This window comes from Falco naumanni, chromosome 15 (genome assembly GCF_017639655.2).
Source record: "Falco naumanni isolate bFalNau1 chromosome 15, bFalNau1.pat, whole genome shotgun sequence".
NCBI classification, from domain to species: domain Eukaryota; kingdom Metazoa; phylum Chordata; class Aves; order Falconiformes; family Falconidae; genus Falco; species Falco naumanni.
In genome coordinates this window covers 20,587,335-20,613,339 of record NC_054068.1, presented here as the reverse complement: position 1 = coordinate 20,613,339, position 26,005 = coordinate 20,587,335, and the positions used below count along the sequence as shown (strand labels likewise).

General features: G+C 47.5%; 1 protein-coding gene across 5 annotated transcripts in view; it reads left to right on the top strand.

Annotated features, from left to right (window-relative positions):
* The first annotated feature begins 9,438 nt into the window (after nucleotides 1–9,438).
* The window catches only part of PHAF1 (phagosome assembly factor 1), a 38,014-nt gene continuing 21,447 nt past the window's right edge, over nucleotides 9,439–26,005 (top strand). For 2 of the 5 annotated variants that reach the window (XR_005831081.1, XM_040615070.1), the window contains exons 1-6: nucleotides 9,440–9,525; nucleotides 9,930–10,057; nucleotides 15,102–15,184; nucleotides 19,112–19,195; nucleotides 23,816–23,859; nucleotides 24,157–24,236. Coding sequence is in view for 3 of the 5 variants with exons in the window: in XM_040615070.1 (XP_040471004.1) it covers nucleotides 9,994–10,057; nucleotides 15,102–15,184; nucleotides 19,112–19,195; nucleotides 23,816–23,859; nucleotides 24,157–24,236 (355 nt within the window). In the remaining 2 variants the exon portion in view is untranslated. The other 3 variants (XR_005831082.1, XM_040615071.1, XM_040615072.1) reach the window with 3 other exon arrangements.

Here is a 26,005-nt window from a genome sequence, read left to right as displayed (position 1 = left end):
GCATACCAGCTTGGAAGAGAAAACGGGGGTGGGCAGGAGGGAAGGGGGACCCGCCGGGCAGGCATTCCTGACACCCACCGCTTCCTTCAAGCCTAGCGGGTACCGTTGCATTTGCCCTCGCTTCAGGCTGGCCAAAGTGGTTGTGGCTCTTGGCTTGGGTCTTGAGCAGAAGAGGGGACAGGTGGTACCGAGGGCTCACAGCTAGTGCTGGGTGCCAACCACTGGCTTTGTTCTAGGCTATGGATTTGGAGAGAGAAGGAAGAGGGTTATCCTTCTGCCCAGGCTAGGATGCCACCATCTGAAGCCCCCGCATCCTGCCTGAGCCCGTTTTCTGGCCCGCCTGCCGCCTCTGCCTTTGGCTGGAGAGATGACCCCGTGTCCTTCCTCCCCTCCTTGCTGCGGCGGCGCCAAGCCCTTTGCAGAGCTGCATTTCAGTCTTGTTCACAATCATACATTATATCATACAGCCCCCCAGGAGGTGGGTCCGGGGGGTGACCGGCGCTCACCCCAGCAGCTGGTGCCTGGGCGGGCACTGACAGGGACACATCCCTGCTGGCTGCCCCGGCTCCTCTGGGGTGGCTGGGCGTGCAGTGGCATGGGGTGGCCAGGAGCACTGAACGTCCTGCCAAGGCTCGTTCCTGGCTTCTTCACTCAACTTGATCATTTTAACCCAGCGATGCGAGACCTGGCTGGGGTTTGGTGCTGTCTTGGCACAGTGGGCTGCTGCTCGATGTACGGCTGTGTCCCTTCTGTGCATTGCGCTTGCTTCTGCAGGATGTGACGATGCCTCTTCCAAGATCCCGCCTGTCTTGATGTTGAAACTGGCCCTTAATGAGGGCCTTGGTCTGCATCTCCACTGCCTCAGCCCTCTCCCATGGCAAGCTCTTGCTCTGCATCCCCCGTTCCTGAGCGCATGGAGCTGCACAGGGAGTGATGTCCCGGTGAAACCCCGGGAGCTCTCAGCTCAGAGGAGAGCAGAGAGGTCAGTGGGGCAAGTGTGGATTCCCTGCTAGGTTGCAAACAAAGCCACGGGGGGAACAACCCTTATCAGAAGACTAGTCTTAAGAAGCAGGTGGCTCTATCCAGAAACACCAGACTAACCATCACCTCTGAGCCAGGAAGGGAGCTGAGCACCACGCTGCCCAGAATGACATGTTGCCTACCCAGAAAGAGCACCAGGTCCCCTCGGGCCCTGCTGAGAGCTGAGCAGCCCTGTGCTTCACAGCCCTGCGCCCCCTCTCCCTGGTGGCCCCTGCTATGGGGCAGTGCTGCAGTGGGACACCTGCTCTAGAGGTGGGATGCTGCAGCCCCCTGCTCAGTACCATCCTGCTCCTCGGTGGCCTTCCCTGGTGCCACAGAGTGCTGGGGCATGCTTCCTCGGTGCCCCAGGGTGCTGGGGCATCCTTACCCCGTGCTCTGGCTGTTGCCTGCACCTTGCCCGCAGTGCTCAGGTAGCCCACCCCGGGAGCTGTGTGCCCACAGCTGCCCCAGCCCAGAAGGGGAGGGTATCTGAGGATGCTCAGCCCTGCATGCCGTGGTCCCCAGCTCCAGGTCATTTGCTCTGGCTGCATTTGAGGACTGGGGGCCAGGATGAGGAAGGAAGGGAGGGGAAGGTGGTGTTGCATGCACAGACTGCTCCTGAGCTGCCTAGCACTTGCCTTCTGCTTGGCCCAGAGCTGCTGCTGCTGCTGAGAAGCCCCCGAGCCCCTTCCTGGCAGTGACAGCCCTGGCCCGGAGCCACTGGGCGGATGCTCTCACACAGCAGAGAAGACAGATCCTCTTTTTGGTTCTGCTTTCGGTTCTGCTCTGCAGAGCACGTCTGGCCTACAACCGTCGGGACCTGGTGTCGGTGGGTCCATGGGACGTGTGACTCTCCGAAACCACCAACCCCACCGATGTGCCTTAGTCACCAGGTCCTTCAAACCCTCGGTGTCTTGCCCTCTGCTTCTGCATCCAGGGCAGGATGTGCTAGCAGGACCATGGGGCACCACGCTGCAAAGTGGGACCAGAACAAAAGAGGGAATAAACTGGAAAGACTACCCTGTGGTCCAGGAGCGTGAAAGATGGCATGAAAGGGGATGGGAACAGGGTGGAAAAGCAGGGTCTGCGGGGAGGACCTCGCTCCAGCTAGTCGCCTCTGGCCAGGGTGGGATGCCAGCCATCCCTTGCAGCGCTCTGGCATGGCACATGGCAGCTGGGAGCCACCGGCCGTAGCAGGACCTCTTCTCCTGCCAACAAACTCGGCTCGTGCTCTGCTGTGATGAGTTCATAAGAGACTTTTAATTGTGACAGCTAGTGGGCCCTTTGAAAGCTGTCCTCGTTACTGCGCTGATGATCTGTCACCCTTCTAAGGGGCTGCCCTGCGTTTTAGCGCCGACGGGGCCGGCACCTCTAACAGAGCAGCCACTGGTGGATATTTCTTGCTCAGTGCGTGCTGTGCTCACCCCCTGGCACGTGGTGCGGGATCTGGCCCCCCTGCCTCCCTGAAACAATTTCTTACTCCAAAGAAAATAGCGGTGAAGGTGAGGGACCGGCTGACAGAAGTGGAGGGTCTGCACAGGGGAGCGGCGGTGTGGCTGTGGCACGCGGAGGGGAGCTCAGCTCCCTGCAAAGGGGGTGTTCTGTGTTTTACAGCTTTCTGCAGCGTGGGATGGATGCCACGGGACAGCAGCAGCAAACACAGACACTGGCTTGGGTGCAAAACCGATCCTTTGGGTGCAAGACCCTTTCTTGCTGGGGCTGGGCTGGTGTCCCCTCTAGCAGTGCCGGTGGCAGTGTAGGGTGCATGCGTGTGTTCCCGCTGGCTCCCCAGAGGGCTGCAGGGCTGTTGGCTGCTGTCCCACAGCCATGAAAAACCAAAAATGGGACTGAAACTCCATAGGTAGGCTATGGGGAACACGGCCACTGCTGGCCTTGCACGGGTTCCCCAGGCAGTTTCACGTGCTGCTCCCCAAAACCCATGGAAACCCAGGGCTGCGGGGACTGGGGCTGCTCTCAAGCATCATTTAACGAAGCTCAGCCACAGGGAAGAATTTCCAGTGATGTGTGCATTGGACCAAGTAATTTCCTGCTGTGAAACGAGCAGGCTGCAAAGAGGGCTGTGAGCTGTGAGCAAGGCTTAATGAGCATCTCTTGTTTGTTTTATCCGTGGCAGCCTGTGAGTGAGGTTTGAGTCACCCCCACACCGCTTGTTCTCCAACAGTCGGCGACAAACTGGGCAGCCGGAGATCTTCAGGGGCTCTGAGAGGGCTCCGTCACCCAAACCTGCTGCTCAGACCCATCTCCCTTTAAATGATGAAACCCTGAGCACCGGGGCTGGAGCAGGCTGGTGTGGGAGGCTGTCCCCTCTACCCCCCTTCTCATGTGCTTTGCCCCACGGCCCTTCCTCATCATCCACCCTGATGCTCAAACACCCCTTCTAGAAACATCTCTGGGGGTGAAACACAGCCCAGGTGACAAGCCCTGCCATCTGCACAGCACTGGCTCCATAAGCCCTTGGGTTGTGGGACTCTATAGAGACTCATCTTTTTTTATATACATATAAAATGTGCTTTAAATTAGTTTTTTTTTTTTTTTTTTTTTTTTTTTACAGAAATGCCGTGCTCTGCCCTAGGGTGAATTTTCCCACAAGTTTTTAATGCAGACTTAAAAACCCCAAGTGCCTCTCCAGGCAGCAGCCAAAGGAAGGATGCAGCGGCCAGCAGCTGGCTGGAGGGACGGTCCCCTTGCACCAGCTGCCGATGCCGGTGGCTCCGTGCTGACGGATCGGGGAAGGGGCATCACCTCCGCCGGCCGCCCCTCGCCCTGGCGCATGTCCGGCTCCCTGCCCGCAGCGTGGGGAGCTGGGCTTCGCACCCTGCCCACGCCTGGCAGCACCTCCTGGGCTCAGCCGCCCTGGGAAGGAGAGAGAAACCAGTGCATCTGTTTCTAATGAAGCTGAAGCCAATTTAGATCGAGCCTTGCATGAATCAGAGCTTTTGAAATCTGTCTGGAAGGGCTGAGTTCTGCAAAACACACGTAACCGCGCCGGCCGTCGCTGCCGATGCGCTTGGGCGATGCACAGGAGTGGCTGCCTTGCGGTTTAGAGCCCCTCCTGCTGCCAGCTTCTACTGCTGCTGCCTTTCCTTCTTGCAGACGCTTTGCCCTCAACATCCAGCCCTCCTCCCCGGCCCCTGCGCTCTCCCCAGCCCTGTACAATGCCCTGCAAGGGGCAAGGGCCATGCTGGCTGCTCTTCTTGGTCGGTGTTTAACGCAACATCTTGGCGTCTCTGTGCGAGCGCCGGGACCCTCCCGTTTCTGCCCATCTCTAGACACCAAGCACGGTGCAGAAACGCAGGAGAGGTTTTGTAGCTGCTGGGTGCCCGAATGTGGGATGTGGGAAGTGATGCCAGTGGCCACCGTGGTCCTGATGGAGTAAAACATGTGCCAAAGCCTTGCCGTGCTCTCCCGCCCGCACACCACCTTCTTACCCCTGGCCAGGCAAGGAACCACCTCAAAAACATTTATTTTTGATGAGCTGCAGGACCGTGAGCCCAGCGCACCCCAGGGGGCAGCGGGATGGGGGATGCTCTCCAGGAGCTTGCAAGCCCCCAGCCCAGGGTGGATTTCCGGCTCACAACACACTGGAGACCCCTTGGGAACAGTCACCTTGTGCCCCACCGCCCCGGGCTGCAGCACCCACAGGCGGAGCATGCTCTTTGTGCCTCCCTCGCGCCCCGGCTGGGGCTGATGCTGCACGTTCTGCCCCTGTTACCCTTGGCTGCTGCTCCAGCGGGTTTCTGGGTGAGTGATTGAAAACATCCCAGCAACGCGCACGTAGTACAGGCAAGCGGGGAAAGTGCTGAGCAAGAGAAATCCAGAGCCAGGGATATCCCCTGGGGAGGGCCATGCTCAGCACAGCCAGCCCCCGCCCCCGCCCAGCCGGGACCCCCACCCTGGCACCCATGGGGTGCAGGGTGCAGCATTGCTCTGCCCACGCTGGTTCCATGGGGGCTGCCCACCCCAGTGGGACCCAGTGCATCCGAACCTCTTGGTTCTGGGATAAATCCCCCTGCAAAGGGGGGATAAACCCCCTCCCCAGAGCATCCCAGCACTTTGTGCAGCACACGAACAAAGCCCACCTTGCTCTGCAGCCAGAGGAGCTGCCAGCGCCTTTTGGAAACATTTCTAACTGCAAACCCAAGCTTTTCAGCAGGAGATGCACCTCCAAAAAAAAGAAGAGCAACCTCAGAGCCTTATAGCAAGTATCTTTCCCCCAACCGAAACAGCGCTGCCAAGTCTGGGGTCTGTTTCCAGGGCATTTTCCTGGGCAGGGCGGATTTCCTTACAGATGTGATGTGTGTCGGTATTATATCTCATCGGGAGAGGGCAGCTCGCCTGCACGGCCAGCCACCGCCGCTTTTCCCCATGCATGGCTGCCACCCGCAAGCTCTGGTGCATCCCCACCCCCGGCAGCTTTTGCAATATTTTCCCTTTTTTCTTGACCGCTGGATTGCAAAGCCCAGCTTCTCTCCACTAACACCTGCCTGCAGATGGGTGGAATTTACAAAAAGTCAAGTAAAAACCTGGTAATTCCCTACAGCTGCTGATCCCACCCCAAAATGTGAGGGCATTGCAAGCCTTTGGTGGCAGGGAACCCGGATCGTGTCCGATGGACGTGCTCGCTGCCATTCCTTCAGTCTGAAACACGAACAGCTGAGCCAGCCTTTAATAAAAAACAACGATAATTTTTAGAAAGCTGTACATTGCTTCCTGGGACCGAACTCAGGTATTTTCCAAGAATTGCTCCATAGTCTAGAGAGTGAAAAGGATAATTGTTTGGGTTTTTTTTAAATTTAATTTTTGCCTGTCCTGAGCACCTGCTGAAATGAAGGTGCTTTGCTCACTCTGCCCTGAAAATACCTGGTGCCACTGGCGGGGCACAGGAGGGCTCCGCCGGTCACTCTGGGGGGGGATGGTTTCAGCTGCCCCCATCAGTCTGTGTTTGTGACCTTCACCAGCCCTGGCTGGAGAAAGCGCCTGGTGGGGACACGTGGGGTGACTCCATCCCCAGCATCCCCCAGGCTGCTCCCAGCCCCGAACACAACCCGCAGCACAGAGGTGTCCAGAGGGAAAAGCATCCCCACATCCCCGGGCAGCCGACGGGTGCCGGCTGTGCTCAGAGCAGGATCGGTGCTGGGGGGTGCTGGGAGTGCTCATACCCGCTCCCTCAGCTGTGCAAACCCCAAACAACCCCGCTGGCAGCTGGATCTCTGCCCAGGTGAGGGGAAAGCCAAGGGAGGGATGTGCCCAGAGGCGACGGAGGTGACCCCGGTGGGTCCCCAGCCTGGCTGCAGAGCTGATGGTCCCCTCTGCAAGCTGCCCCCTCCCGCTGCATTTAAAGGAACTCAAAAGCAACCTTCAGGCCGCTTGCCTCGGGTGGTGCAACCCCCCCGCTATGCAAGCAGAGCCTGCAGTAAGTTTTCTGCCTTCTAGCGACCCAGGATTTTTTTTTTCCCCACATGTCTTGGCTGATGGAATGAGAACTGTGCTCTGAAGGGAAGCCAGGCCCCCCCAGCAACGCAGGGGGGATGCTTTGGGAGCACGGCGGGGATCTTCCCGCACGTAGGGAAGCAGAGGGCTCAGCTCGGTGGTGGGCACGGGTGTGATGAGGTGCTCTGTCTCCGGCTGTGCCTGCCCTTGCTCTCCTTTGGGATGCTGTGGTGGGATTCCACTCCAGGACCTCGCTCCTCACCCGGGGGAGTCACTGCCCGCAGCCAAAAAACTCCCACCGCGGCCACCGCACCGCACCGCTGCCCTCGCCTGCTCCCGGCAGCTTTGCTCTGCCCTGCCAGTTATTTCAGGGGTGTATTTTAAGCTCAGAGACATAGAAGGGGCTGGCACGCTCCCGAGGTGACAGCCCCTTGACAATACACTGCTTATTATTTCCAAGAGCAAAGCCCTGGCACTGTGGGGCTGGGGTGGTGGGGGTGGGCTTCGCCTCCCCCGCCTGGGGTCGGGCTTTGGGGAGATGTGTGAAGGCAGGGTAGAAGAGCATCCCGAAACCCATTAGCTCAGACGTTATTTTTTTCCTCAGTTGTATTTGGCCTTTATTCTCCTTGCTTTCTAATCTCCAAACCTGCATGGGGAATTTAGCTCATACTTTCGGAATTTTTATTCAAAGGATGACAAATTTTTTGTAACGACAGCCCAGCCTGTCACGTTCCCCACTTTGCAGCACAAGGCCCTCAAAGGACATCACCGAGCACAGGTGTGAGTTGGAGAAGAGTTTCTGCAAAGACCAGCTGATCTGCATCCGCCCGCTTCCCATCCGGCATCCCTACCCAAGGGATGCTCGGGTAAAAGCGGGTGCTGGGGTGTCCTTCATCTTCCGTTAAATAAATGAGCTATGCAAGATTTCTAGCTAGGCATTTCTTCCCTCAAGTACGTTCCTTATGGATGTCACCACATATATATGTGTGTGTATGTGGGAAGTGGGAGTGCCACGGGTGGCTCAGGATGCAGGATCAGCCCGCACTCCCTGGAGCGGAGAGGCTAATTTCTTTTTTGGAGCCAATAAAGATGTGTCAGAGGGCTGGATGGAAGGGGAAAAACTGGCAGCACCTCTGTGCTTTTTCAGCATATTAAGATGTCACCGTGCTTGGATTCTAAAACCAAAAAAAGTAAGCAAGCCATGAATAATAAATAGAGCAACACGCAGCTGACTTCAAGGGAAAGCTGATTTCCCTGGGGCCCGCTCCGTGCCATAGACATTAACATCTCGCCTGCTTTGACAGCTCTGTGGCCTGAAAAGAGATGCTGAGGAACGTGGCGTTTAGAGCAGAGCCTGGCCCGGGTCCTGCTCCCAAATGGGACCGGCATTTCTATTTTTGAATGCTTCGATTCCCCCTGCCAGCGGTGGCGTGGGCTGCCTGTGGAAGAGAGGTACGGCTGCACCTGTCGGCATCCACGTCTCCTGGTTGCTGGAAGGGGTGCTGGAGCTGGAAGGGATGGCTTTTCTCGGAGCGATGCGCACTGCCTGCCTGCGCTGGGCTGGAGGGAGCAAGGCGCGATGCTGGGCCGGGCAGAGGCAGCGGGCAGCGCTGGGAGATGCCGAGATGCTCCTTCCCCCAGCACTGCCGGAGCGGGAAGTCACCGGCAGCAGCTCAGGAGGGAGGAAAAAGCAAATTACCCCTTTTACACCCAAAAGCTGGGGTTGCTGGAGCAGGCTGGCTCACCCTGGGCTTGATGAGGGTTGTATGTTTGCCAGTGACACCAGGAGCAATGTGATGCGAATGTGGGAAGGAGTGAAAAACCTGGCTGAATTTTTTTTTTTTATTTTTAAATATGAGAACCCCAAACTTTCGCAGTTAGCTGCATGAAAGGTTTTTTCAACCAGTGTTTTCCATTCCACTGCGGGCTGTTCTGTGCCATGGGGATTTTGTGTGGCGGTGCTGCCCAAGGATGGTGGGTCAAAGCCAGGAGTGAGCACCACCACCCCCAGGGATGCAGCAGAGGAGAGGGGATGAGAGATGGGTGTCACCCAAGGGGAGGTTTTTCTGCTACTGCCCTCAAATAAATGTGAAAAAACCACATCTCCCCCCACCCCCTGCCCCTTCTGGAGCATTCAACTGCCAGCAGAAGGAACTGCAGCCACTTCCAAACCTGGGTGCTCCCGACTTTCCATCACTGGTGCAGCCCCACTCCGATGAACACACCGCTCCACGCGAGGCTGGCACAAGTCCGTACCCTCGGGTTTTCTCATTTATTTTTAATTCTTTGCTTATGTTGGGCAATGCTCAACCTGGTGCCATTCCTCCTGGTTTGGGTTCCCGTGGTAAAACCGGGTGATGGTCTGGCGTGGGGTGCATGGGGTAGCAGCAGTATCCCAGCAGGGCTCCGTTATCCCCAGCGGCTGCGTGGGTGCCGGCTGCTTGCACCTGGGGTCTTCAGGGTCTCAGCAAAGGGTGTTCACATGTGGTGACCCCCACCCTGGGAAGATGGACTTTGGGATGGGGTGCCTGGGGGGCAGCACCCCTGTTTTCTCAAGCCACAGGTCAGAGCCAGTGGCCTCATGACTACTTTCTTCCTTACTGAGTCATTCCTGAGCTTGTTCCAGCTGCTTGGCTCGTGCCACTGACTAATTTCTCCCTAACTCTTTCCCCCAGCCCGGCCCTTCAACTGGAAAAACTGGATGCAACTGGGCTGGTTTGGGTTGGTTTGTTTTTGTTGTTTTTTTAATCCTGCAGTGCCAGGCTGCGACGCGGCATAGTTAGGGCTTGCCTTGTAGGCCTGACACGCAGCTGGCGACAAGGGACAAGGGGGCAGCAGTGGGGCTGTACCTCCCCCCGCAGGGCAAGCCCCGACCCTCCCACGGCGGGATTCGAACCCTTGATTTCGTCCTCGCCAGGCCGCCACCTTCCCCCCTCACCCAAGGCCGGAGGGCGGGGCATACCTTCCTGGCCCCGCCCCCGCCCTCCGTACCGCCCCACGCGCGGGCTCGCCTGACGGCAGCTGCAAAGCACTTTTTCAGCAGCCGCAAGTGAGGTGAGTTGCAGCCCCGCAGCGCGGGGGGGAGGGGGTTATCGGGCCCCCCCGCTCCTTTCCCCCGGCGGGTGGGAGCCGCCGCCGGTACGTCCGGGCCCGGTTCCAGTGGGGGGCGGCCGGCGGCGGCTCCTCTTCTCTTCCCTTCCGCGGGGGGGCGGGCGGGCCAGCGGCTGCCCGCGCTCGGTGGCCGGGGCGGGGGGCGCGCAGGCGGCGGGCCGTGAGGGGAGCCCCGGGGCGGGGGGGCTGTTGCGGCTCGGTGGCCGGGCTCCTCCCCTCAGCGCGGCTCGGGGGGCCCGGCCGTGCCCCAGCGCTGCCGGCCGGGGGCTGGGGGTGGCGGGAGCCCCGGGGGGCTGGGGGCGGCGGGGCCGGGCCGCAGGCTGCCAGCTTCCCTCCGCTTCCCTCAGAGGTCCGGCGCAGCGACCGGGTGACCTGCCGTGCCAGCCCGCGGCCTCCGCGCTACCTGAGCCAATGCTAGATCTGGAGGTGGTGCCCGAGCGCTCTCTGGGGAACGAGCAATGGGAGTTCACCTTGGGTAAGTGTCTGCGTGTGGCCACCGGCCCGGAGCCGCGCCTGCCGCGGGCCCCCCCCGGGAACCGGTGGGCCTGAGGTTCCTCCCAACGCTTCCAGCGAGTCGCTGGAGTGAAAGGGAGGCAGAGAGAGCCAAGGCTCGCCTTTCTCTGTCGCTAAAAATACTAATGTACGAGCTTTAAGGGTCCTCTTGTAGCGGAGGTCTCATCTTCAGCTTTTGCATGCCAAGTTGGGCTTTGTGTATCAGCTTGTATGCTTGCTTCTACTTGTCTACCTCCTTTTGCCTTGCTATCTTAGACTAGTAATTTTTTTTTAAAATAACTCCTAAAAGGAAGAGGTGTGGATGTACCGATTGTCACCTGAATGCCAGTCAGGTGATACCTGCATCTTCAACTTGGCATAAATGCTGTGCTTTTCTGTACAAACTCTTCAAAAATATGAGTTGAGTTTCACAATCTCTTTGTGTTGTTGCTGGGTTGCGACATTGTAATGGAGAAGGTAAACTTCGGATAGGTTTTCTCAGGGTTAGATAACACATTTCTTCCCCTAATGATTTGTATTTTTTGTTTCTCTGAGAGGTCCTTCCCTACCATTCATTGCTGTAATTACTGCAATGGAAAGAACTTTTCCCTCAGCTTATGGAAGTTTGGTAAATTTTTGATAGGTTTTCTCGGCGTTAGATAACACATATTTCTTCCCCCAATGATTTGTATTTTTTGTTTCTGAGAGGTCCTTGCCTACCATTCATTGCTCTATTTACTGCAATGGAAAGAGCTTTTCCACCCGCTGATGGAAATTTGGCTTGTGCTCAGCCCAGGATACTTAAATGTACATTTGAAGCTCAGATGGTGTGGATTCCTCAGATGATCTGTCTTTTCAAGCAGATATTGATAGTCCTTAAAACTCCCAGAAAATACCGTAGCTGTTGTGTTTTCCGAGCGATTGTTTGAGATATGGGAGTTGGACTCTTTCCCTCAGTTTTCAGTCTTCACTGTTGCTTTGTCTAAAGCACAGTCAATGGTAGTTGTAGTTTGACTAATGTAAACAGGGCTCTGCACGGCAGCTGCCTGTGTCTGCCAGAACTTGAATTACACTTCTACTTCTGCTTTTGTCACCTGTGATGGCAGGGGGACAGGCTGTTCCTTAAAAACACTGTTATGCAGCTGCCATGAGCTTGGGTCGCACCGAAGGAGTGGTGCTGTGACGTGGAGTTGTTTATATGAAACCCACTGAACACAAATGCAGCTATGCTGCTGGGACTTCAGAGTCAAGTACAACTTGATGGCTACAGGGAGCGTTAGGATGGCTTTTGGAGGCTAATTATAGTATCTCAGGTCCCACCCTTTGAAATCTCAGTGATCTCTTTGTACTGCTAATACGTTTCTGTGCTCTCTGTGACCTTTCCTGATCCTTTAGTGCATGTATTACCTGAAAAGAAACGTGATTTTGAATTACATACCCTGACAATCTTTGTAAATAACATAGTACTGGCTTCCCCCCCACCCCCTTCTCCTTATAAAATAAAAAAAGAGAAGAGAGAAAATGAGTTTCCTTTTCCCAAGAACCCCCTAAGAAGCCCATTAATGCAATCTCATCGTTAAAACTGTGTGTGTCCATGTGTACACACACACACGCATGCATAGATGTGAGAGGGAGGAAATGCGCCTGCAATTCTTGGAGTAAACATAGCCACCACGTGATGTGTCTAATATATAATTAGCATGACCTGCTGGTATAAAGCAGGAGGCAGACTAGGTATTAAGATATTAACTTTGTCCTGCGCTAGTGATACTGTGCGAAAATTGCCCCTGCTTATACAGCTGGCTCCGCTGTGTTGGTGGTAGTGAGGCTGGAAGCACTGGTGTAAATGGGATTCTTGCTGCCAGCGGTATTCTCCTCATCGTTTGTGTAGATCTGCTCTTAGCAGAACTAATGGCAGTATTCCTGAACTGCTGCTGACTCTGGCGTTCAGTATTGTGCCCACAATGGAGATGACTGGGGGGAAATGCCAGGAAAATTTTTTACATGAGTTTTTGGATTCTGTTTCTGGCTCCGGTGTTGAGTCACTATGTGACCAGAGCATAAAAAATTTAACCAAGGCAGTGTTTTGTGTTCTATTAGATACCTGTGTCATGGCACCTCTCGGGCTACATTCCTGCTGTTTTAAAGAACAATTAAATACTTATTCTGTAGTGCCTATAGCTGTATTATTAACATTTGAAATATATAATTTCTAAGGCATACTTGCATTTCTCTTGCTTTTTATACTTTCTTTTCCTACTGAGTTTCACTTCTTTGATGTGTTATGATTCATCTTCTCTTGGTTTTTCTTGTATTCTTCTCTTTTATTCTCTCCTCTACCTCCCTCCCCTTCAAGACACATAGTGTTAGCACAGGCTCTCGCTTCAGGCCATGTTGTTCACGACCAGTGTATGAGAGGAGTGCCTTGTGCCGCTTGTATCGCTCCAGCATTCAGAAAAGGAAAAAGTCTGTGTTATCAGAGCCCTGGCACTGGTCTTTGAGGGTGTTATTTGCCATGGCTCAGCTTGGTTGACTATCTGATGTGCTGGAAACCATGTTTGCTTCCCCGTTCCCCCTGACTGGTAAGCAGGGGAAAAAGAATTCTTTGTTTTCCTCTTTGACTGTAAAGGCTGATGAATGTTGAGGAAAAGGGGATGTTTTGTGTGCGTGTGAGAAGGGTGGAGAGAAATAACCCAGTTTCTTTACTCCTTTGGCTCCCTGCTAGTGGAGGCAAAGAGAGGATGCTGGCCGCTCCACACATGTTTCAGGTTCTGCAAACTGTTCTTGGAGAATTTAAGTTGCTCACTGTAGCTTTGCTAAGCAGCTGTGTGCAAAATCTTCTTGATTCTCGGTTACAGAAAACTGAATAAAAAAACCCAGCCCATGTCCATTTGCTTGCAGCTTGAGAAAGCTCTGAGTAAGAGAGTCACATGAGCCATCTGTTTGCACACTTACCAACCCAAGATTGCATCAGTTTACATCGGACTACAAACTGAACTTCGTGTTTGTGCACACTTTTTTTTAACCACATGCTTTTTTGCTGAAACCTTACCTACTTCTGGCACTTGCCATCAGCGTATAGAATCTGTCAGCTTGTTTGCTGGCTTTGCTTGAGCCTTTGCCACTTTTTTTTTTCTTTCCTAAAAAAAAAAAAAAAAAGCTCATGGTCTTACCTCTACAAGTCTCCCAGAAATACTGACTGTGAAAATGGGGTTTATATTTTTAAATCATCTTTATTTTTTCTGGAATCATAGCTTTTACTAGGTTAAGAAATGTGAAACTTTCACAGCAGCATCTTTGATTTTAGCTTCTTACTCTTGTTTATATTTCTGTTCAATTTAAAAAATATTATCTAATACATAATAACTGTCTCTTTTAAAATCAGCTGCTTAGACTACAAGTTGACTGCTATTTCCTAGATAACAGGAACCAGTGCTGCTTTATTGTGTGTCTCTGTGCATTTAAATTTTATTACAGTTATTAAAATAATAACTATTCCTTTTTATTTTATATCATCTTCAGGTCTATAATTTCTAGAAAAATTTGTTTGCAGGATTATGGGCTAGTGTGAAAAACAATTTCACAGAAACAATTGTTATGGTATTTACAAAGTGAATTACTGCAGTTCTAATCTATAAGCCTGTTTTGCCAAAACTTGATTTCATAATTGCAGAAAAGCTGCAGTTTATGGGCATGACAGGCGTGTTGTTTTATGCAACAGTGAAAGTAATCGGGTTTTTTAATGTTATGCTAGTGTTACATTAAAGCAGGACCTGTGATGATTTAGGCGTGTGTGCTATTTATATATGTAAATATATACATAGACAGAGAGGCAGTTTTCTTACTTTTGTACTGTAGATAAAGTCTAAAAGGTGTTTTGGAACATGATTTATGGTCTGATAGGTGTAGCTCATAACTAAAAAAAACTGAATGCCTTAAATAAGTACTTAATAAAGTTTACTTAAATAAAGGCGTAGGAAAATTTTCCCTAATAAAGGCAACTTTCTTATAGTTTAAAAACTAGAAATAGAAAAGAACAGGGCAAGGAATGTAAATAGAGTGCTAGATAACTAATCTAAATTGACTTGCAGTAATTAGTAGGGAAATAAAACTTCACAATTATGAGCTCATAACCTCTCTTTATAAATGCCTGCTTTCAATCCAGGAACACGGTCACATTTCTTTTGGAAAGGCAACAAAGGCTTTAAGTGTGATAAAGGATGAGATGGTGCCGTGCTATTCTTTCTGCAGAATCAGCTGTTTCATTCCACTTTCAAAAATTTATAGCTGTAAAGATAAGATATACCCCGAAGAAGGAAAAAAAAAATGGGGAAAAAAAGCCCTTGAAATTGTGTTAGAGGGTGAATGACTATTAAGTGTATTACTTCAGTTGAACCAAATTGTTTAGTGTGTTTATCTTGTCTGTAAACTGAGAAGATAAAGTTCCTTCCTTGACACAAATGTGGCCATATCAGCAGCTGATGTGTAATGTGGCCTGTTAGGTCTAAGGAGAATCATTGCTCCCTTTTAGTAGTCATATCTATCTTGTATGGCTCCTCAGCACTTTATCAAGTGTAATAAAGGGTATGCCATAAAATGTGGTCCAGGAGCCTGCTGAATGTGTGCAGGAGTGCTCCAGCCAGCTCTGGGGGAGGTTGGTACAGGCTATTTTATCAGTTACCCAATTGCTGGCCCCAAAAAGCAGGGAGTTTTGTGCACTGGTGGTAGATCTTTGCTTTTTCTGGCTGAACTTTGCTGTTTAACTTTGTAGCTAGAGATACTTTTCTTTCCTATATGCCTAGCAAAACGGGTACATAAACAATGACTTTTCTGTTAAAAAAAGAACAAACAGGCAGGTCTGTGCTAATACCATGAGTCAGGTAGCCTTATGTGTTGATTGCATATCTTTCTGTTGTAATGCGCTGTTTGCTCATGATAGCTGTGCTACCTCATCTGTAACCTTTCTGTTAAAAAAACACTGGTAGCTGGCCTCTAAACTGAACCAATGCAACTGTTTTTATTTACAGGAATGCCGTTGGCTCAGGCTGTAGCGATTCTTCAGAAACATTGTCGCATCATCAAAAACGTCCAGGTTCTCTACAGTGAGCAGGTGAGTGGTGCGTGACCTGGCCAGGTCAGTCACCTCGTGGTGTCCCAGAATCAAGGTGTTTGGGGGGTATACTGATGCTGTGTCATGCTAACCTATGTATTGAGTGAATTGTGGAGCTACTTGAAATGGAATGGCACCAAATTATTGCCACCGCATCAGAGGTGTAGTTTTTGTAACAGTTTCATGTCAAGTGTAATGATCCTCAGCACAGTGCAGTGATTTAACAGGTGTCAGTTTTGTATATGCAGTGGTGGGGTAGTATTGTTTTTCCTTTAAGAAGAGAAATGTTCTGTAACGAGCTGGATAATTTAATTCTAGTCTTTTTACATTACCGTTGTCAGGTGTTGCAGTATTTTTGAAGTAGTGAATCACTCATTACTTCCTGCTTTTGTGTTTGGTTCAGCGGTGATGAACCCCCTGAAAAGGTTTCCATGCTTTCTCTCTGGATCTGCAATCTTGTCTGCAGGAAGTGGATGCAATGATTTAAACAAGCTATAGATATTTTAATCATTCTTTGTAACAAAGTATTAAGCTCCTAATATGTTTGACTTCCATCAAAAAGCAGATGAGAAGTGAAACCTTTTTGGATCGAATAAAATGTGGTATATACTCACCTTTACTTTGAAGGAAGTGGAAGGGAAGAGGAGATGGGACAAGGGAGGATTGTGACTTCAGACGTGTATTGTGTGAAATGCACGTTAATCAGAAGATACTCTGATTATCATATGTTGCAGAAGTAGATCATCATATGATAGTCATATGTTGTAGATGACAGATGTTTACATCAGGAAAAAGGCAAAGTCTGCTAGAATGTGAGTTAGCATCAAAATACTGATTGAGGCCTCGTGCATTTGCAGTGAATACTGAATGGCTAAGGAACAAACTTGACTGGCCTTTACTGCTGGATACATATGTAATTGAGTTATTTTTTTTGTTTCACATTATGTAGATTTATGGGTTTTATGATGACTGAATTGCAAATTGAAAATCTAGCTCCTTGTACTTAATGCATGGGAGCATCTGTCTGGTGGAGAATGCATTCCTCGTTTTTGGGTTTTTTTTGTATGCTTTGGAGTCTTTTTCGTTGTTCTTACCACAGTGCATTCCAGAATTATTTCTGGGTTTGTTAGATAAATGATGAGATTCCTGTTCCTCTCAGGTCTGTAGGATCACAGAAGGATTAGTGGTCCGGTGCTAGAAAGCAAGGTATACCGCTGCTTGGCTCTGTATGCCTCTAAAAGCTGCGTTGTGCTTCACTATGTACGCTGAATTTTTATTCTGTCTGGGCGTTGGGGGAGGGGGGTGAGGGGCGCGTTAGAGCTTTTCTCCCCAAACTGTAATAAATGTAAAGATGTTGTTTAACACCTGCATAGTCCAATAAAATAGTAGCTCTGAACTTTGTGGAAGAGTTGTGCTGATATTTTTTCTGTGTATTATTCCAGTTCAGTGCCTGATACTGGTGCAATTTTTTCCACATGCCACTCAGGGCCTGCAGTTGACTGTCTGGCTATATCCTCACTCTTGTGCAGAACATAGTGTGCTTTGTTAGCAGCTGAGCACAAAGAGCTGCTGCTGCAGCTCTTAGATGATCCAAAGCTTTACATAAACTTTGCCATGCATAACTCTTGTCTACCTAAACTACACCTGAAACGCCTTCATGTCTTTCTTCTTTGCTTTCCATAAGAATGCCTTTGAGCATAGTGATCAAATGTTATTTAAAGTTGTTGCATCTAAAGCACTGAATTTCTGGTCCTGAAACTCCAGCAGCAAGTATTTCCTTTCAAAAATATATGATAATTAAATGCAATTAGATCTGCCTATGGCTCTCTTTGTAACTTGACATAAGTGGGATGCCCAAACTGTGCCAAAAAAGTTTTTGATGAACCCTTTCCTGTGACTAAAGAATTTTAACTCCTTTTTGGTCAGTTTAGGTAGGGTACTTAATCACCTTTGTATGTTTTCTTTTCCTCTGGATTTGTGTCAATGGGATTGTTCGGTGATAACAGTTTTTCCTGCAGCTTTATGTAGATTAGCAGTGCAACTGCATGTCCGAGTTCCTTCAGGGGGGACTCTCCTTCCTGGCATCATCTTTCATACTTGAGATTATATTTTGTGTATTAAGTCACATGAACTAAATTTGTGCCCTTGAAACTTTTCTTCTATTAGAAAATATGCCAGCATAGAACAGAAGCTCTTTGCTCTACTAATTATCAAGCTTTTCCTCAGATTTCTTTTTAACCCACTCAAAAGTACTTGTAATTCCATAATTAATGAAAGCATAACTTTATGAAAATTCTGCTTAGAAACCAGTGAAATGCAGAGCATATCCTATATCAGAACAACTCTGTTGGTATATTTAAATGCAATATGACACGTGGTGGGTTTTTTTGCTCTGTAGCCTTTCTAAATTGGTTAAAAAAAAAATAGTTGGATTTTTTTTAAAAAAAGGCTGTCAGGATCAACATTAGACCTCTTTATCTCAGGCTTATGGTGATGCTGCAGTGCTGCTTCCGTTCTCCACGGTATCATAAAAGTTTGCCAGCGATAGTGAGGTATTGATGCTGCTGTGTGAGGCACTGTCAAGTTTTCATTTAGAAGACAGCTTCCGTGCCACATCACCAGTGTTCAAGAAAGTGAGTTCAGGCTGAACCTGCTTCAGGAAAAGCTACTGGAGTGATCAGTGGGGTTTGGGAGATCGGCATCACGGGGGAAGGAAAGCCCTGTGCCTTGGTTTGACCTAGTGATGTGAAGCCTGGGATCTGATCACTTAAATGTGTTGTTCGGGAGGGGGTGGGAGGTGCGCATGAGAATGCAGAAAACTTACCCAGGCTAGAAGACAGTGCTGGGGTGAGAATAAACAGGTTTGAAGACTGAGGATGAAAATTAGTCTTCTGACAGTCAAAACACAGACCTTCTCCCAGTAGTGCAGAGGGGAGAATAACAGTTTTTAATATCTTATGCGTAATTCATGGAAAGAGCTGTGTGGTGGGGCTGCCAGCATTAGGAGCCCGTATGTGCCGCAGATGTCCCACCCCCATTCTGTCTTTTGCTAGATAACTTCTTGGTGCAATTCTAGGGCATGGATATTGCTGCCTCTCTGTTGTTCAGCCTTTTTTTTTTTTTTTTTTTTTTTTTTTTTCCTCCGAGGAGACAGTTGTGAAGGGTGGAGCTTTGTGGAGCAGATGTTTTAGATGGTACACAATCAAATAGCTGAACTGGGGCCAGCTGACTGTGTATGCATGGGTTGTACTGGTAGGGGAGTGAGCAGCTTCCACAGTGTCGCAGCAGACTGAGATGGCGTAGAGCCTATACAGACACCAGTGGAGCCAGTGGAATGTCTCCTATTGACTCCAGCAGACTGCAAATTAAGCTTTTAGTTGTTATGATTCACAGTAACTAAGGAAACCTAAATTCACAACATAAGAGTCTGAAGCCTTCCTTTTGAGGCTCAAAACAGACTTTTTTTAAAATTATTTTTATGTATAAGTGGAAAGCCCTCTTGCCATTTTTTTTGTCAACTGTATGCTTGGTTCTGATGCGAGACTTGTTGAGCTGGGCTATTATTTTTGTGTGCCAGGAGCGCAACAGACTGTCCCTGAATGATGTCTCTGATGCTAAACTTGGAATGATTTTCAAGGTGTTTTGGGTTTTTTTCTTCTCACTTGAAGTAATGGACAGCTACTCTTTTGGGAGCTTTTGCAGGGTCCAGATCTTAGACAAGCACTTCTATTTCTTTTCATAAGGAAACTGAAGGGGTTAAGAGGTTTGGCCAAATGCATTTTCGTTAGGCTTATTGGTTGAACAAGTGGTTCTTTTCTGAGACTGTTAAGATTATATATATAATTGTATAAATTGGTTACTCTGGAAAAATAAAACAAAGAAGCTTTGAAATGAAAAACCTAATGGCTTTTTTTTTCTGTTTTACAGTCACCTCTTAGCCATGACCTCATCCTTAACCTGACTCAGGATGGAATCAAACTGCTGTTTGATGCTTTCAATCAGAGACTTAAGGTAATAAACCACCCTTCCTGCAAACAAAACAGTGCAAACCAAAACCGTAGACTATATTGACGACAGAGTGTAGGTATGTGGCTCTTTTAGACATTTAATTTGCCGTGGGTAGTTGTTCTTTTGTGACGGTGGACTGCATTTCTTTGCTTTGGGGGTTAAATCTTTAACATTGCACTGGGCACTGTAAGAGTGCCCTAGGAGCAGGATGGGCCAGTGTGGTCTCACTTGCCCATCTTGTCTCAAGTTGCAGCAGAAGCTGCAAAAGGCCATTACTAAAGCGAAGCGTAGGATTTGAAATCAGATCATTGATTAATGCAAGCCAGATAGTGTTGCTTTCTGCCCAGGTTGTTCCTTTATCTGGGCTGCCGTTTTATTTTTGAAAGTAAGCTTGCTTCCTCCTGTTCTTAGTTTTCAATTGAGGGCATAAAAACTGCCAGAAAGCCATATTCAGGCCTCTTGTGAGCAGCTGCCTCCTGCACTGACTTTAGTGTGTTCTGGATGAGTTTTTATTCTTGCCATTAAAGTCCTTAGCCCAGCAATGTTGCTTCGGTTCTTTTAGGTGACCAGGTGTTGATCTGCCTCTCTCTTTGTGTGTAGTTAAGATGAAGAATAATGGGTAGGCTGGTCACTAACCTCCCGTTGTATTTGTTTGCAAAAAATGTGTTACAAAAGTGGTATGCTTCATTCATACAAAATAGGTGACTGTGGAACTGTAGGCATAGGACTAGATCAATACAAAATTTTGAAAAGCTTATTAATGAAAACATTTGAAAGATCTATACGTAACTTAGTTGTTCAGGGTGGTCCTTTTTGGCAGGACCAGCTGTGCTGAGCAGTTGTCAATGTGGTTCTTGCACGATGTGCGTAAATTTCTGTGTGCCCAGAGTTCCCAGGTGTTGATATGGCTGACTGGTTGAGAGTGTACTCTAACTGCTGTGCTACTTACCATACGAAAGCAGAAGTGTGGAGTTAAATGTGATGCTAAAAAATGGAATACTTACCCTTTAGGTAAGTCTGGAAGGTGTGCTCGCATCCGTACTTTCAAGCTTTGGAACAGTGGTAGATGTTCCCCTTATGTTTTTAGAACAAGAACTTACAAGGTCTTGTTCCCCTTACTCATGTTGCCAATAAAACCAGCAGCAAAATGTCACCTTCCACAATGGCAGCCTAGTGCTTTATCCCCAAAATGACTTTTAAGAGTGTAGCAGTGTGCTATTGGCTGAAACTTGAGCTCTTCATATACTTTAAATGTACATATAAAATTGTTGAGTAGCAATCCAAATCAGTAGCTGTTAGAAGTACTTACTTCTCTAGTAGTAACCTGTAACACTGTGGTATTTTTATTGGTTTTTTTATTTTAAAAAATCTTTTATATTAACTATAAAAATACACATTTTGAGGAACAATTTTCAGTTCAAATTGAGCTCAGATGGGGGACAGCAGAGTACTTTTTGGCTGGATTTCAGTTTGTAGTTACCTTACGGTAGTTTCTGTTCATGAAGTCATTCTGTAATAATGGGGGTTTTATTTTTGTCAAGATTTAGAACTTAATTATTCAGACTGTGTATGTGAATTTACGATTTTTAAGAGGCTATCTTGAAAAATCTGTCTCAGATGGATCTTCATCAGTGTAAAGGAAAATCTACAAAATCTTTCAAAAATATATTTAATTCTTAAGGAGACTGAACTCAAAACTGACATAATTCCTTCAAGTGCGTGGGTTGCTTACTGACTTTTTTTTGGAATGTTGCAATCTTGTAGTGTTTTTGAGGTGCTGTAACTAGTATATGCCATGTCTCTTAAGCTCTGGGTTTTCAGAGTCTGACAAAAAATAATCTGTTGTGGTATGTTGTGGTTGAGTGGTCTAGTAGTACCTTTTGTTTGTTTTAACTATGGGGAGCAAAGCTGTTTAAATGCATACAATGCTTTGAAAACTTACACTTGTAAAACGGTTCCGAAAGCATTATAGAATAAATTCTGTGGGCTTAGTTCAGAAGTGAGCAACAGGACTTGTGTAGCTGTAGAATAAGTAATGGCTGTTACGATGGTATGACTCTGTGTTTTCAGTGTTGCTCAGCAGCAGCAAAACTGGAAAAATCAGGATGCCTTTTTGCTTTGTGTGTTGTTTTTTTAATACACACTTGCCATTAAATTTGGTTGAGAAAAAGACTGAAATACAGGCTTCTAAAATGGAAAGTCTTGGCAGACCCAAAGAATTGCAGGGTCTATTTCCTGGTGCAGGAATAAAGCCATAGCAATATTCTTAAAAAGTTTCTTCCCTTTTTTTCAGGGAGGGGAGGAAGGCTTGTGCAGAGTCTCTCTACTCAGCTTCCATAGCCAAAGCACTGCAGGAGGTGCTGCTAACGTGAATGAGTAGATCCAGGACCAGGTTTTGAAAACATTGGTATGAAATTGAGCAGCGAGGTCTCTCGCATACGCTCTCTCTAAGGTGGAGAAAGAGTTAGATTTCACAGCGTTGGTCTGTTATTGCTGGTTAGTAGGTACCTGAACGTTTTTATGAGTCTTGCTCAGTACTAATTATTAAAACAGTGAGTGTAACAAAGCATCAGGTTTTACTCATTTAAACCAACTGCCTTCTGGCTGTGTAGTAAGCCCATCAAAGAATAGTCCTTGGTCTTAGTTTTTGTTCCTCTGCAAGTAAAAAGAATCATGTTAATCCTTTTGTCAGTGTAGCTTCTGTAGTTTTAAAAATAAATCCTCTTCTAGTGCGATGGCCTGTTGCAGTGTTTCTTCAATATATCTTTCATGAGTTTTATGAGCTCTTTTGACTGCCTTTAAATTTTGCTAGGTTGCGCTTGTTTCTTCCTCTGCTGTTAGTAAAAAGAAATGTTGACGTGAATAGATCTGTCTGAATCGTGGGAAGAGGGCCGATGGCAAATCGGTGCCTGTTGGCTGCTGTCAGGGTGTTTCTCTCGTGGGGGACCTCGTTTGTGCAACATGCTGTTCCTCATGCACTGCTCCTTCTTCTGCTCATCCTTTTGTCTTCTGCCACCGCTGTGTGTTTCAGCAGAACTTCAGGAGAGTGCCCAGTGCTCTCTGGTTGTTGCTGCAAAATGAGATCTGTGTGGCGAGTGGTTTTCTCTATTTTCAGAAACATTTTCTGAGGGGAAAAAGACAGTGTGCAAGGTCACTAAAAAAATGTGAAGTCATTCCTAGCTTTTCATAAAAGTAGCCTTTGTTTTTAACAAGCTGTGCAGTAAAGGAAACCTGGGCATGTCAAACAGCATTTGGAATAAAATACTGGATAACCACGTTTTTCCAAGAAGCTTAATTTGAAGTATATTTATTAAGAAGAAAAACTTGATAGCTCTTCTTTATGTCTATTCTGCCAGAATGTTCGTTTGTTACTTGCTTTGTGCTATACTTGTTGCTTATGTCCTGAAGAGTGTGGGCTTCCCGAGCAAACAAAGTGCAGAGAACTCTTCCAAAGTTTTATGAGTCAACAGCGTACCATCAAATGTTGACTTTTTTTTTTCCTAGTGGTTTAAGCATTGCAAGTTGTCTTATTTAGGGTTATTTGCTGGGCATCTCCCAAAACCAAGACTTCCTTCTTAGCTGGTGATATTTTTAGGCTTTAAAACCATGTTTCATAGCAAGTTCCCTGGGGAATTGTGCTTTATTCTCTAGCCGAAGAGAGAGTCCTTTCTGAATCTGCCAGTGATTTGTTGGAGGATTATACAAAGCAGTAAAAAGCACTTTACCTTTTCTTTGCAGCGGTTATGATGTGCTCTACGTATTTTCCTTTTCCTGCTGACACAGGAACGCATCTGTAGGGTGGAAGAAGCTTGTGTTTGACCATGGTTACTCACCAAAAATTATGTGCTTAAAGCCCAGTCTAGCCTCAAGATTCAGTAACAGTCACATAACAATGATACGAAATCACTCAGATGGGCGTTTGCAGTACTGTATTCAGAACAAAGGATCCATACCTAGTATTATCTACAGAGAGGAGCTCCTTGGGTTATTCAGTAAGGTCTAAAATATTCAAATATCAGAACTAGGTATCATGGCTTGCTTGGGTTCTTTGTGGGCTGGTCTTCTGATTATCTTCTGTAACGCTGGAGAGATTGCTGGATGTCTCTTTATGAAATGGATTACTACTACTTAATCTTGCCGTGTTCATCTTTTACTTCAGAAGGAGTTTGGAAGTTAGAGCAGAGCAGTGGATGCTAGGACTTCCTGCATTCTCCAGGGTAATAAGAGCAACACAAGGAAGAGCCTACTGTTTGACATTGATTAGAGGGTTCCCTAATTAGCTGACCTTTGCTATTACTTTCCTTTGAACTTGCTTAAGAGTAATTTTGCAGCAATAGAGATGCTGGTGAATTAGTGAAAAGATGGCTTTCTGCAGGTCAGCGCTGATTTACGCGGGATCTGGAGGTCCTGTACTGAACCCATAGTTGTTCTTCAGTACTTGTTTCAGATGTGCAGTTGCTGAGTCAGTTTTCAGAGTTTTGTCTCTGTGTGATTTATCCCAGCAGAGGTCTCTTCAGGAGGGGAGCGAGCAGCACTAGCTAGGCTGGCCTTGTGACAAGAACTTGCCTCTGTCGGGACTAGTGGGAGTGTGAGGTGTGGTAATGTTTGTTTCCTGTCTTTCAGGTGATTGAAGTTTATGACTTGACTAAGGTGAAGTTAAAATATTGGTAAGTGATGTAAGGCCTCCTACAACTTTTTCTTGATTACAGTGACTGGTTTCTCTCCCTTTTCTCTCCTGAATTCATTTTTTCAATCATTCCTGTTAAAACCCCAAAATAACTGTCAAAAAAGAAGGTAGATAATTATCCTTTCTTGAACGTAACACTTGGTTTAATTACCATTTTATTTTCCTTCAGTCTTGGAGACTCTTTTTTTTCCAATTTAAATGTAGTATTGCTGTTAATAAACTTTTGTAGCATCTGTTCAATATTCTTAAGGCAGATTTGTTTTGTTTTCTTTTTCAGTGGTGTCCATTTTAACTCTCAGGCAATTGCTCCAACCATAGAACAAATTGATCAGTCGTTTGGAGCAACACATCCAGGAGGTAAGCTGAAGTGTTTCTGAGAAGCGCACCTAGATTGACAGACTTGTTTCTAGAAATTCTTTCCTGTATGTCTGCCTAGAGAAACATGTAGACACTTCTGTGGTCAAATGAGCTGAAGTTGTGTTCCGGAACGGTTGTATTCTTATAGCTGGGATATCATGTAAAATGTACTGTAAGTTTAACTGTGACTCTTTTTAAGTGAAATAGTGAGACAGAGAGTCATTGGCACAGGATGGTGCGTTCAGATATTATTGATGATCTGTTTTGAACAGCCAGTACAGAAAATTGTGAGCTTTATTGTGTAAGAACAAGAGCATCAACCTTCTTATGCATGGTCAGCTCTCAAGTGTCCTTAGGGATTAAGTATGCCATGAAGCCTACAGACATCTGAGCTGATCTCTGCGTGGGGTCAGCCAGGACTGTTTGCTCAGGCTCTGTGCTCTGAGAACGTGGTTAACACCCCTGCTAGGGCAGGGTCAAGTCTGAGCCTGTGTGTAACTGGCTCACATCTCCTTCCCGTTTCTGGGAGCGCTGGGGAGGTGTGAAGTCAGCCTAGGTGCGGCATGACTGGGACAAGTTTAATTAACCTGGCTGAACCCACTCTGGCTCTTGCACTGCTACTTGGCTGTTCACCACCGCTGCAGCAGGAAAAAGACTTACCTTTCAGCTCCTTGTTTGTATGTGAAAATGGAGAGTGTATTGCAGGGGTTTGTTAGGTGATCAAAATAAGCCAGTGGTGAAACATTGAAGAGGATCTTTACAATTAAACTGCTCAGGAGCCTTCAAGAAACAGAGCCGCAAACTGGCGTAACAAGAAAGAAGATTAACTCCATATTGGCAAGATACCCTTTTTAGAGCATAATTTTCTATTTTTAGCTTAGCCCAGTCCATTTGCAGTAGTCAGGCTGATCCCAAATAGGCTAGTGTTCTCAGTGATTGATGGTGATTGCATATCCAGTCTTTGTTCCTGTTCTCTGCAGGCAATCTCTTGCACGTTGCAGAATAGGATTTATTAACTGTGGAGGGTCATGTGGCTAAAGTAATATCACTGCATAAAAGCCTGCTGTAGCAGATGAGTATCAGATGGAGATAAATGCAGTTTGGATGGCTTCTAGTCATAATACTCCAAGGACCAGAATTGGCCTTTTTAAGCTTTACTTTGGTCATGGTCTTGACATTTCCTCTTGGGTAGAAACTCCAAGATATAGTTAGAGCTGTTATAGAAATATCATGTACAAGAGACTACATAGAATTTGGGAAGGGTGAAAGCAGTTCCATATCCTTGACAGTTTGTAATTTTTACTTGCTCTATGACGATAGTTAATTTGCAAATATTTAGAGGTGAAGTGCCTGCAAAATTGTGATGATATGAACCATAAAAATACATACCCAGCTGTAAGCACTGCTTATGATAGGAATAGTATGTTTTATTACTGCATGGAATTGTATGCAAGCACTTAAAAACAGTTTGGCACCACATGTCCTTGTGCTGAATTTGCCAGATCTTGCGCGTCTGTCATACTCAATTAAGAGAACTTGCCCACTTGCTTCATCTGATGATAGTTTTTCATAACATGTTCTCATCCAGTGACATGTAGTATGAAAATGCCTTTATTAAAATGTTGGCCTCTTACCATTTCACTAGTGCATTATTCAGTTTCCTCACTGCAAGGTTGGTATCTTCCATTAACAGCCTGCCTAGCAGCAGTAAATGCTCTCTATTAAGCTGCCTGTCATAAACAGCTTGAACTCTATCATGCAATGCAAGT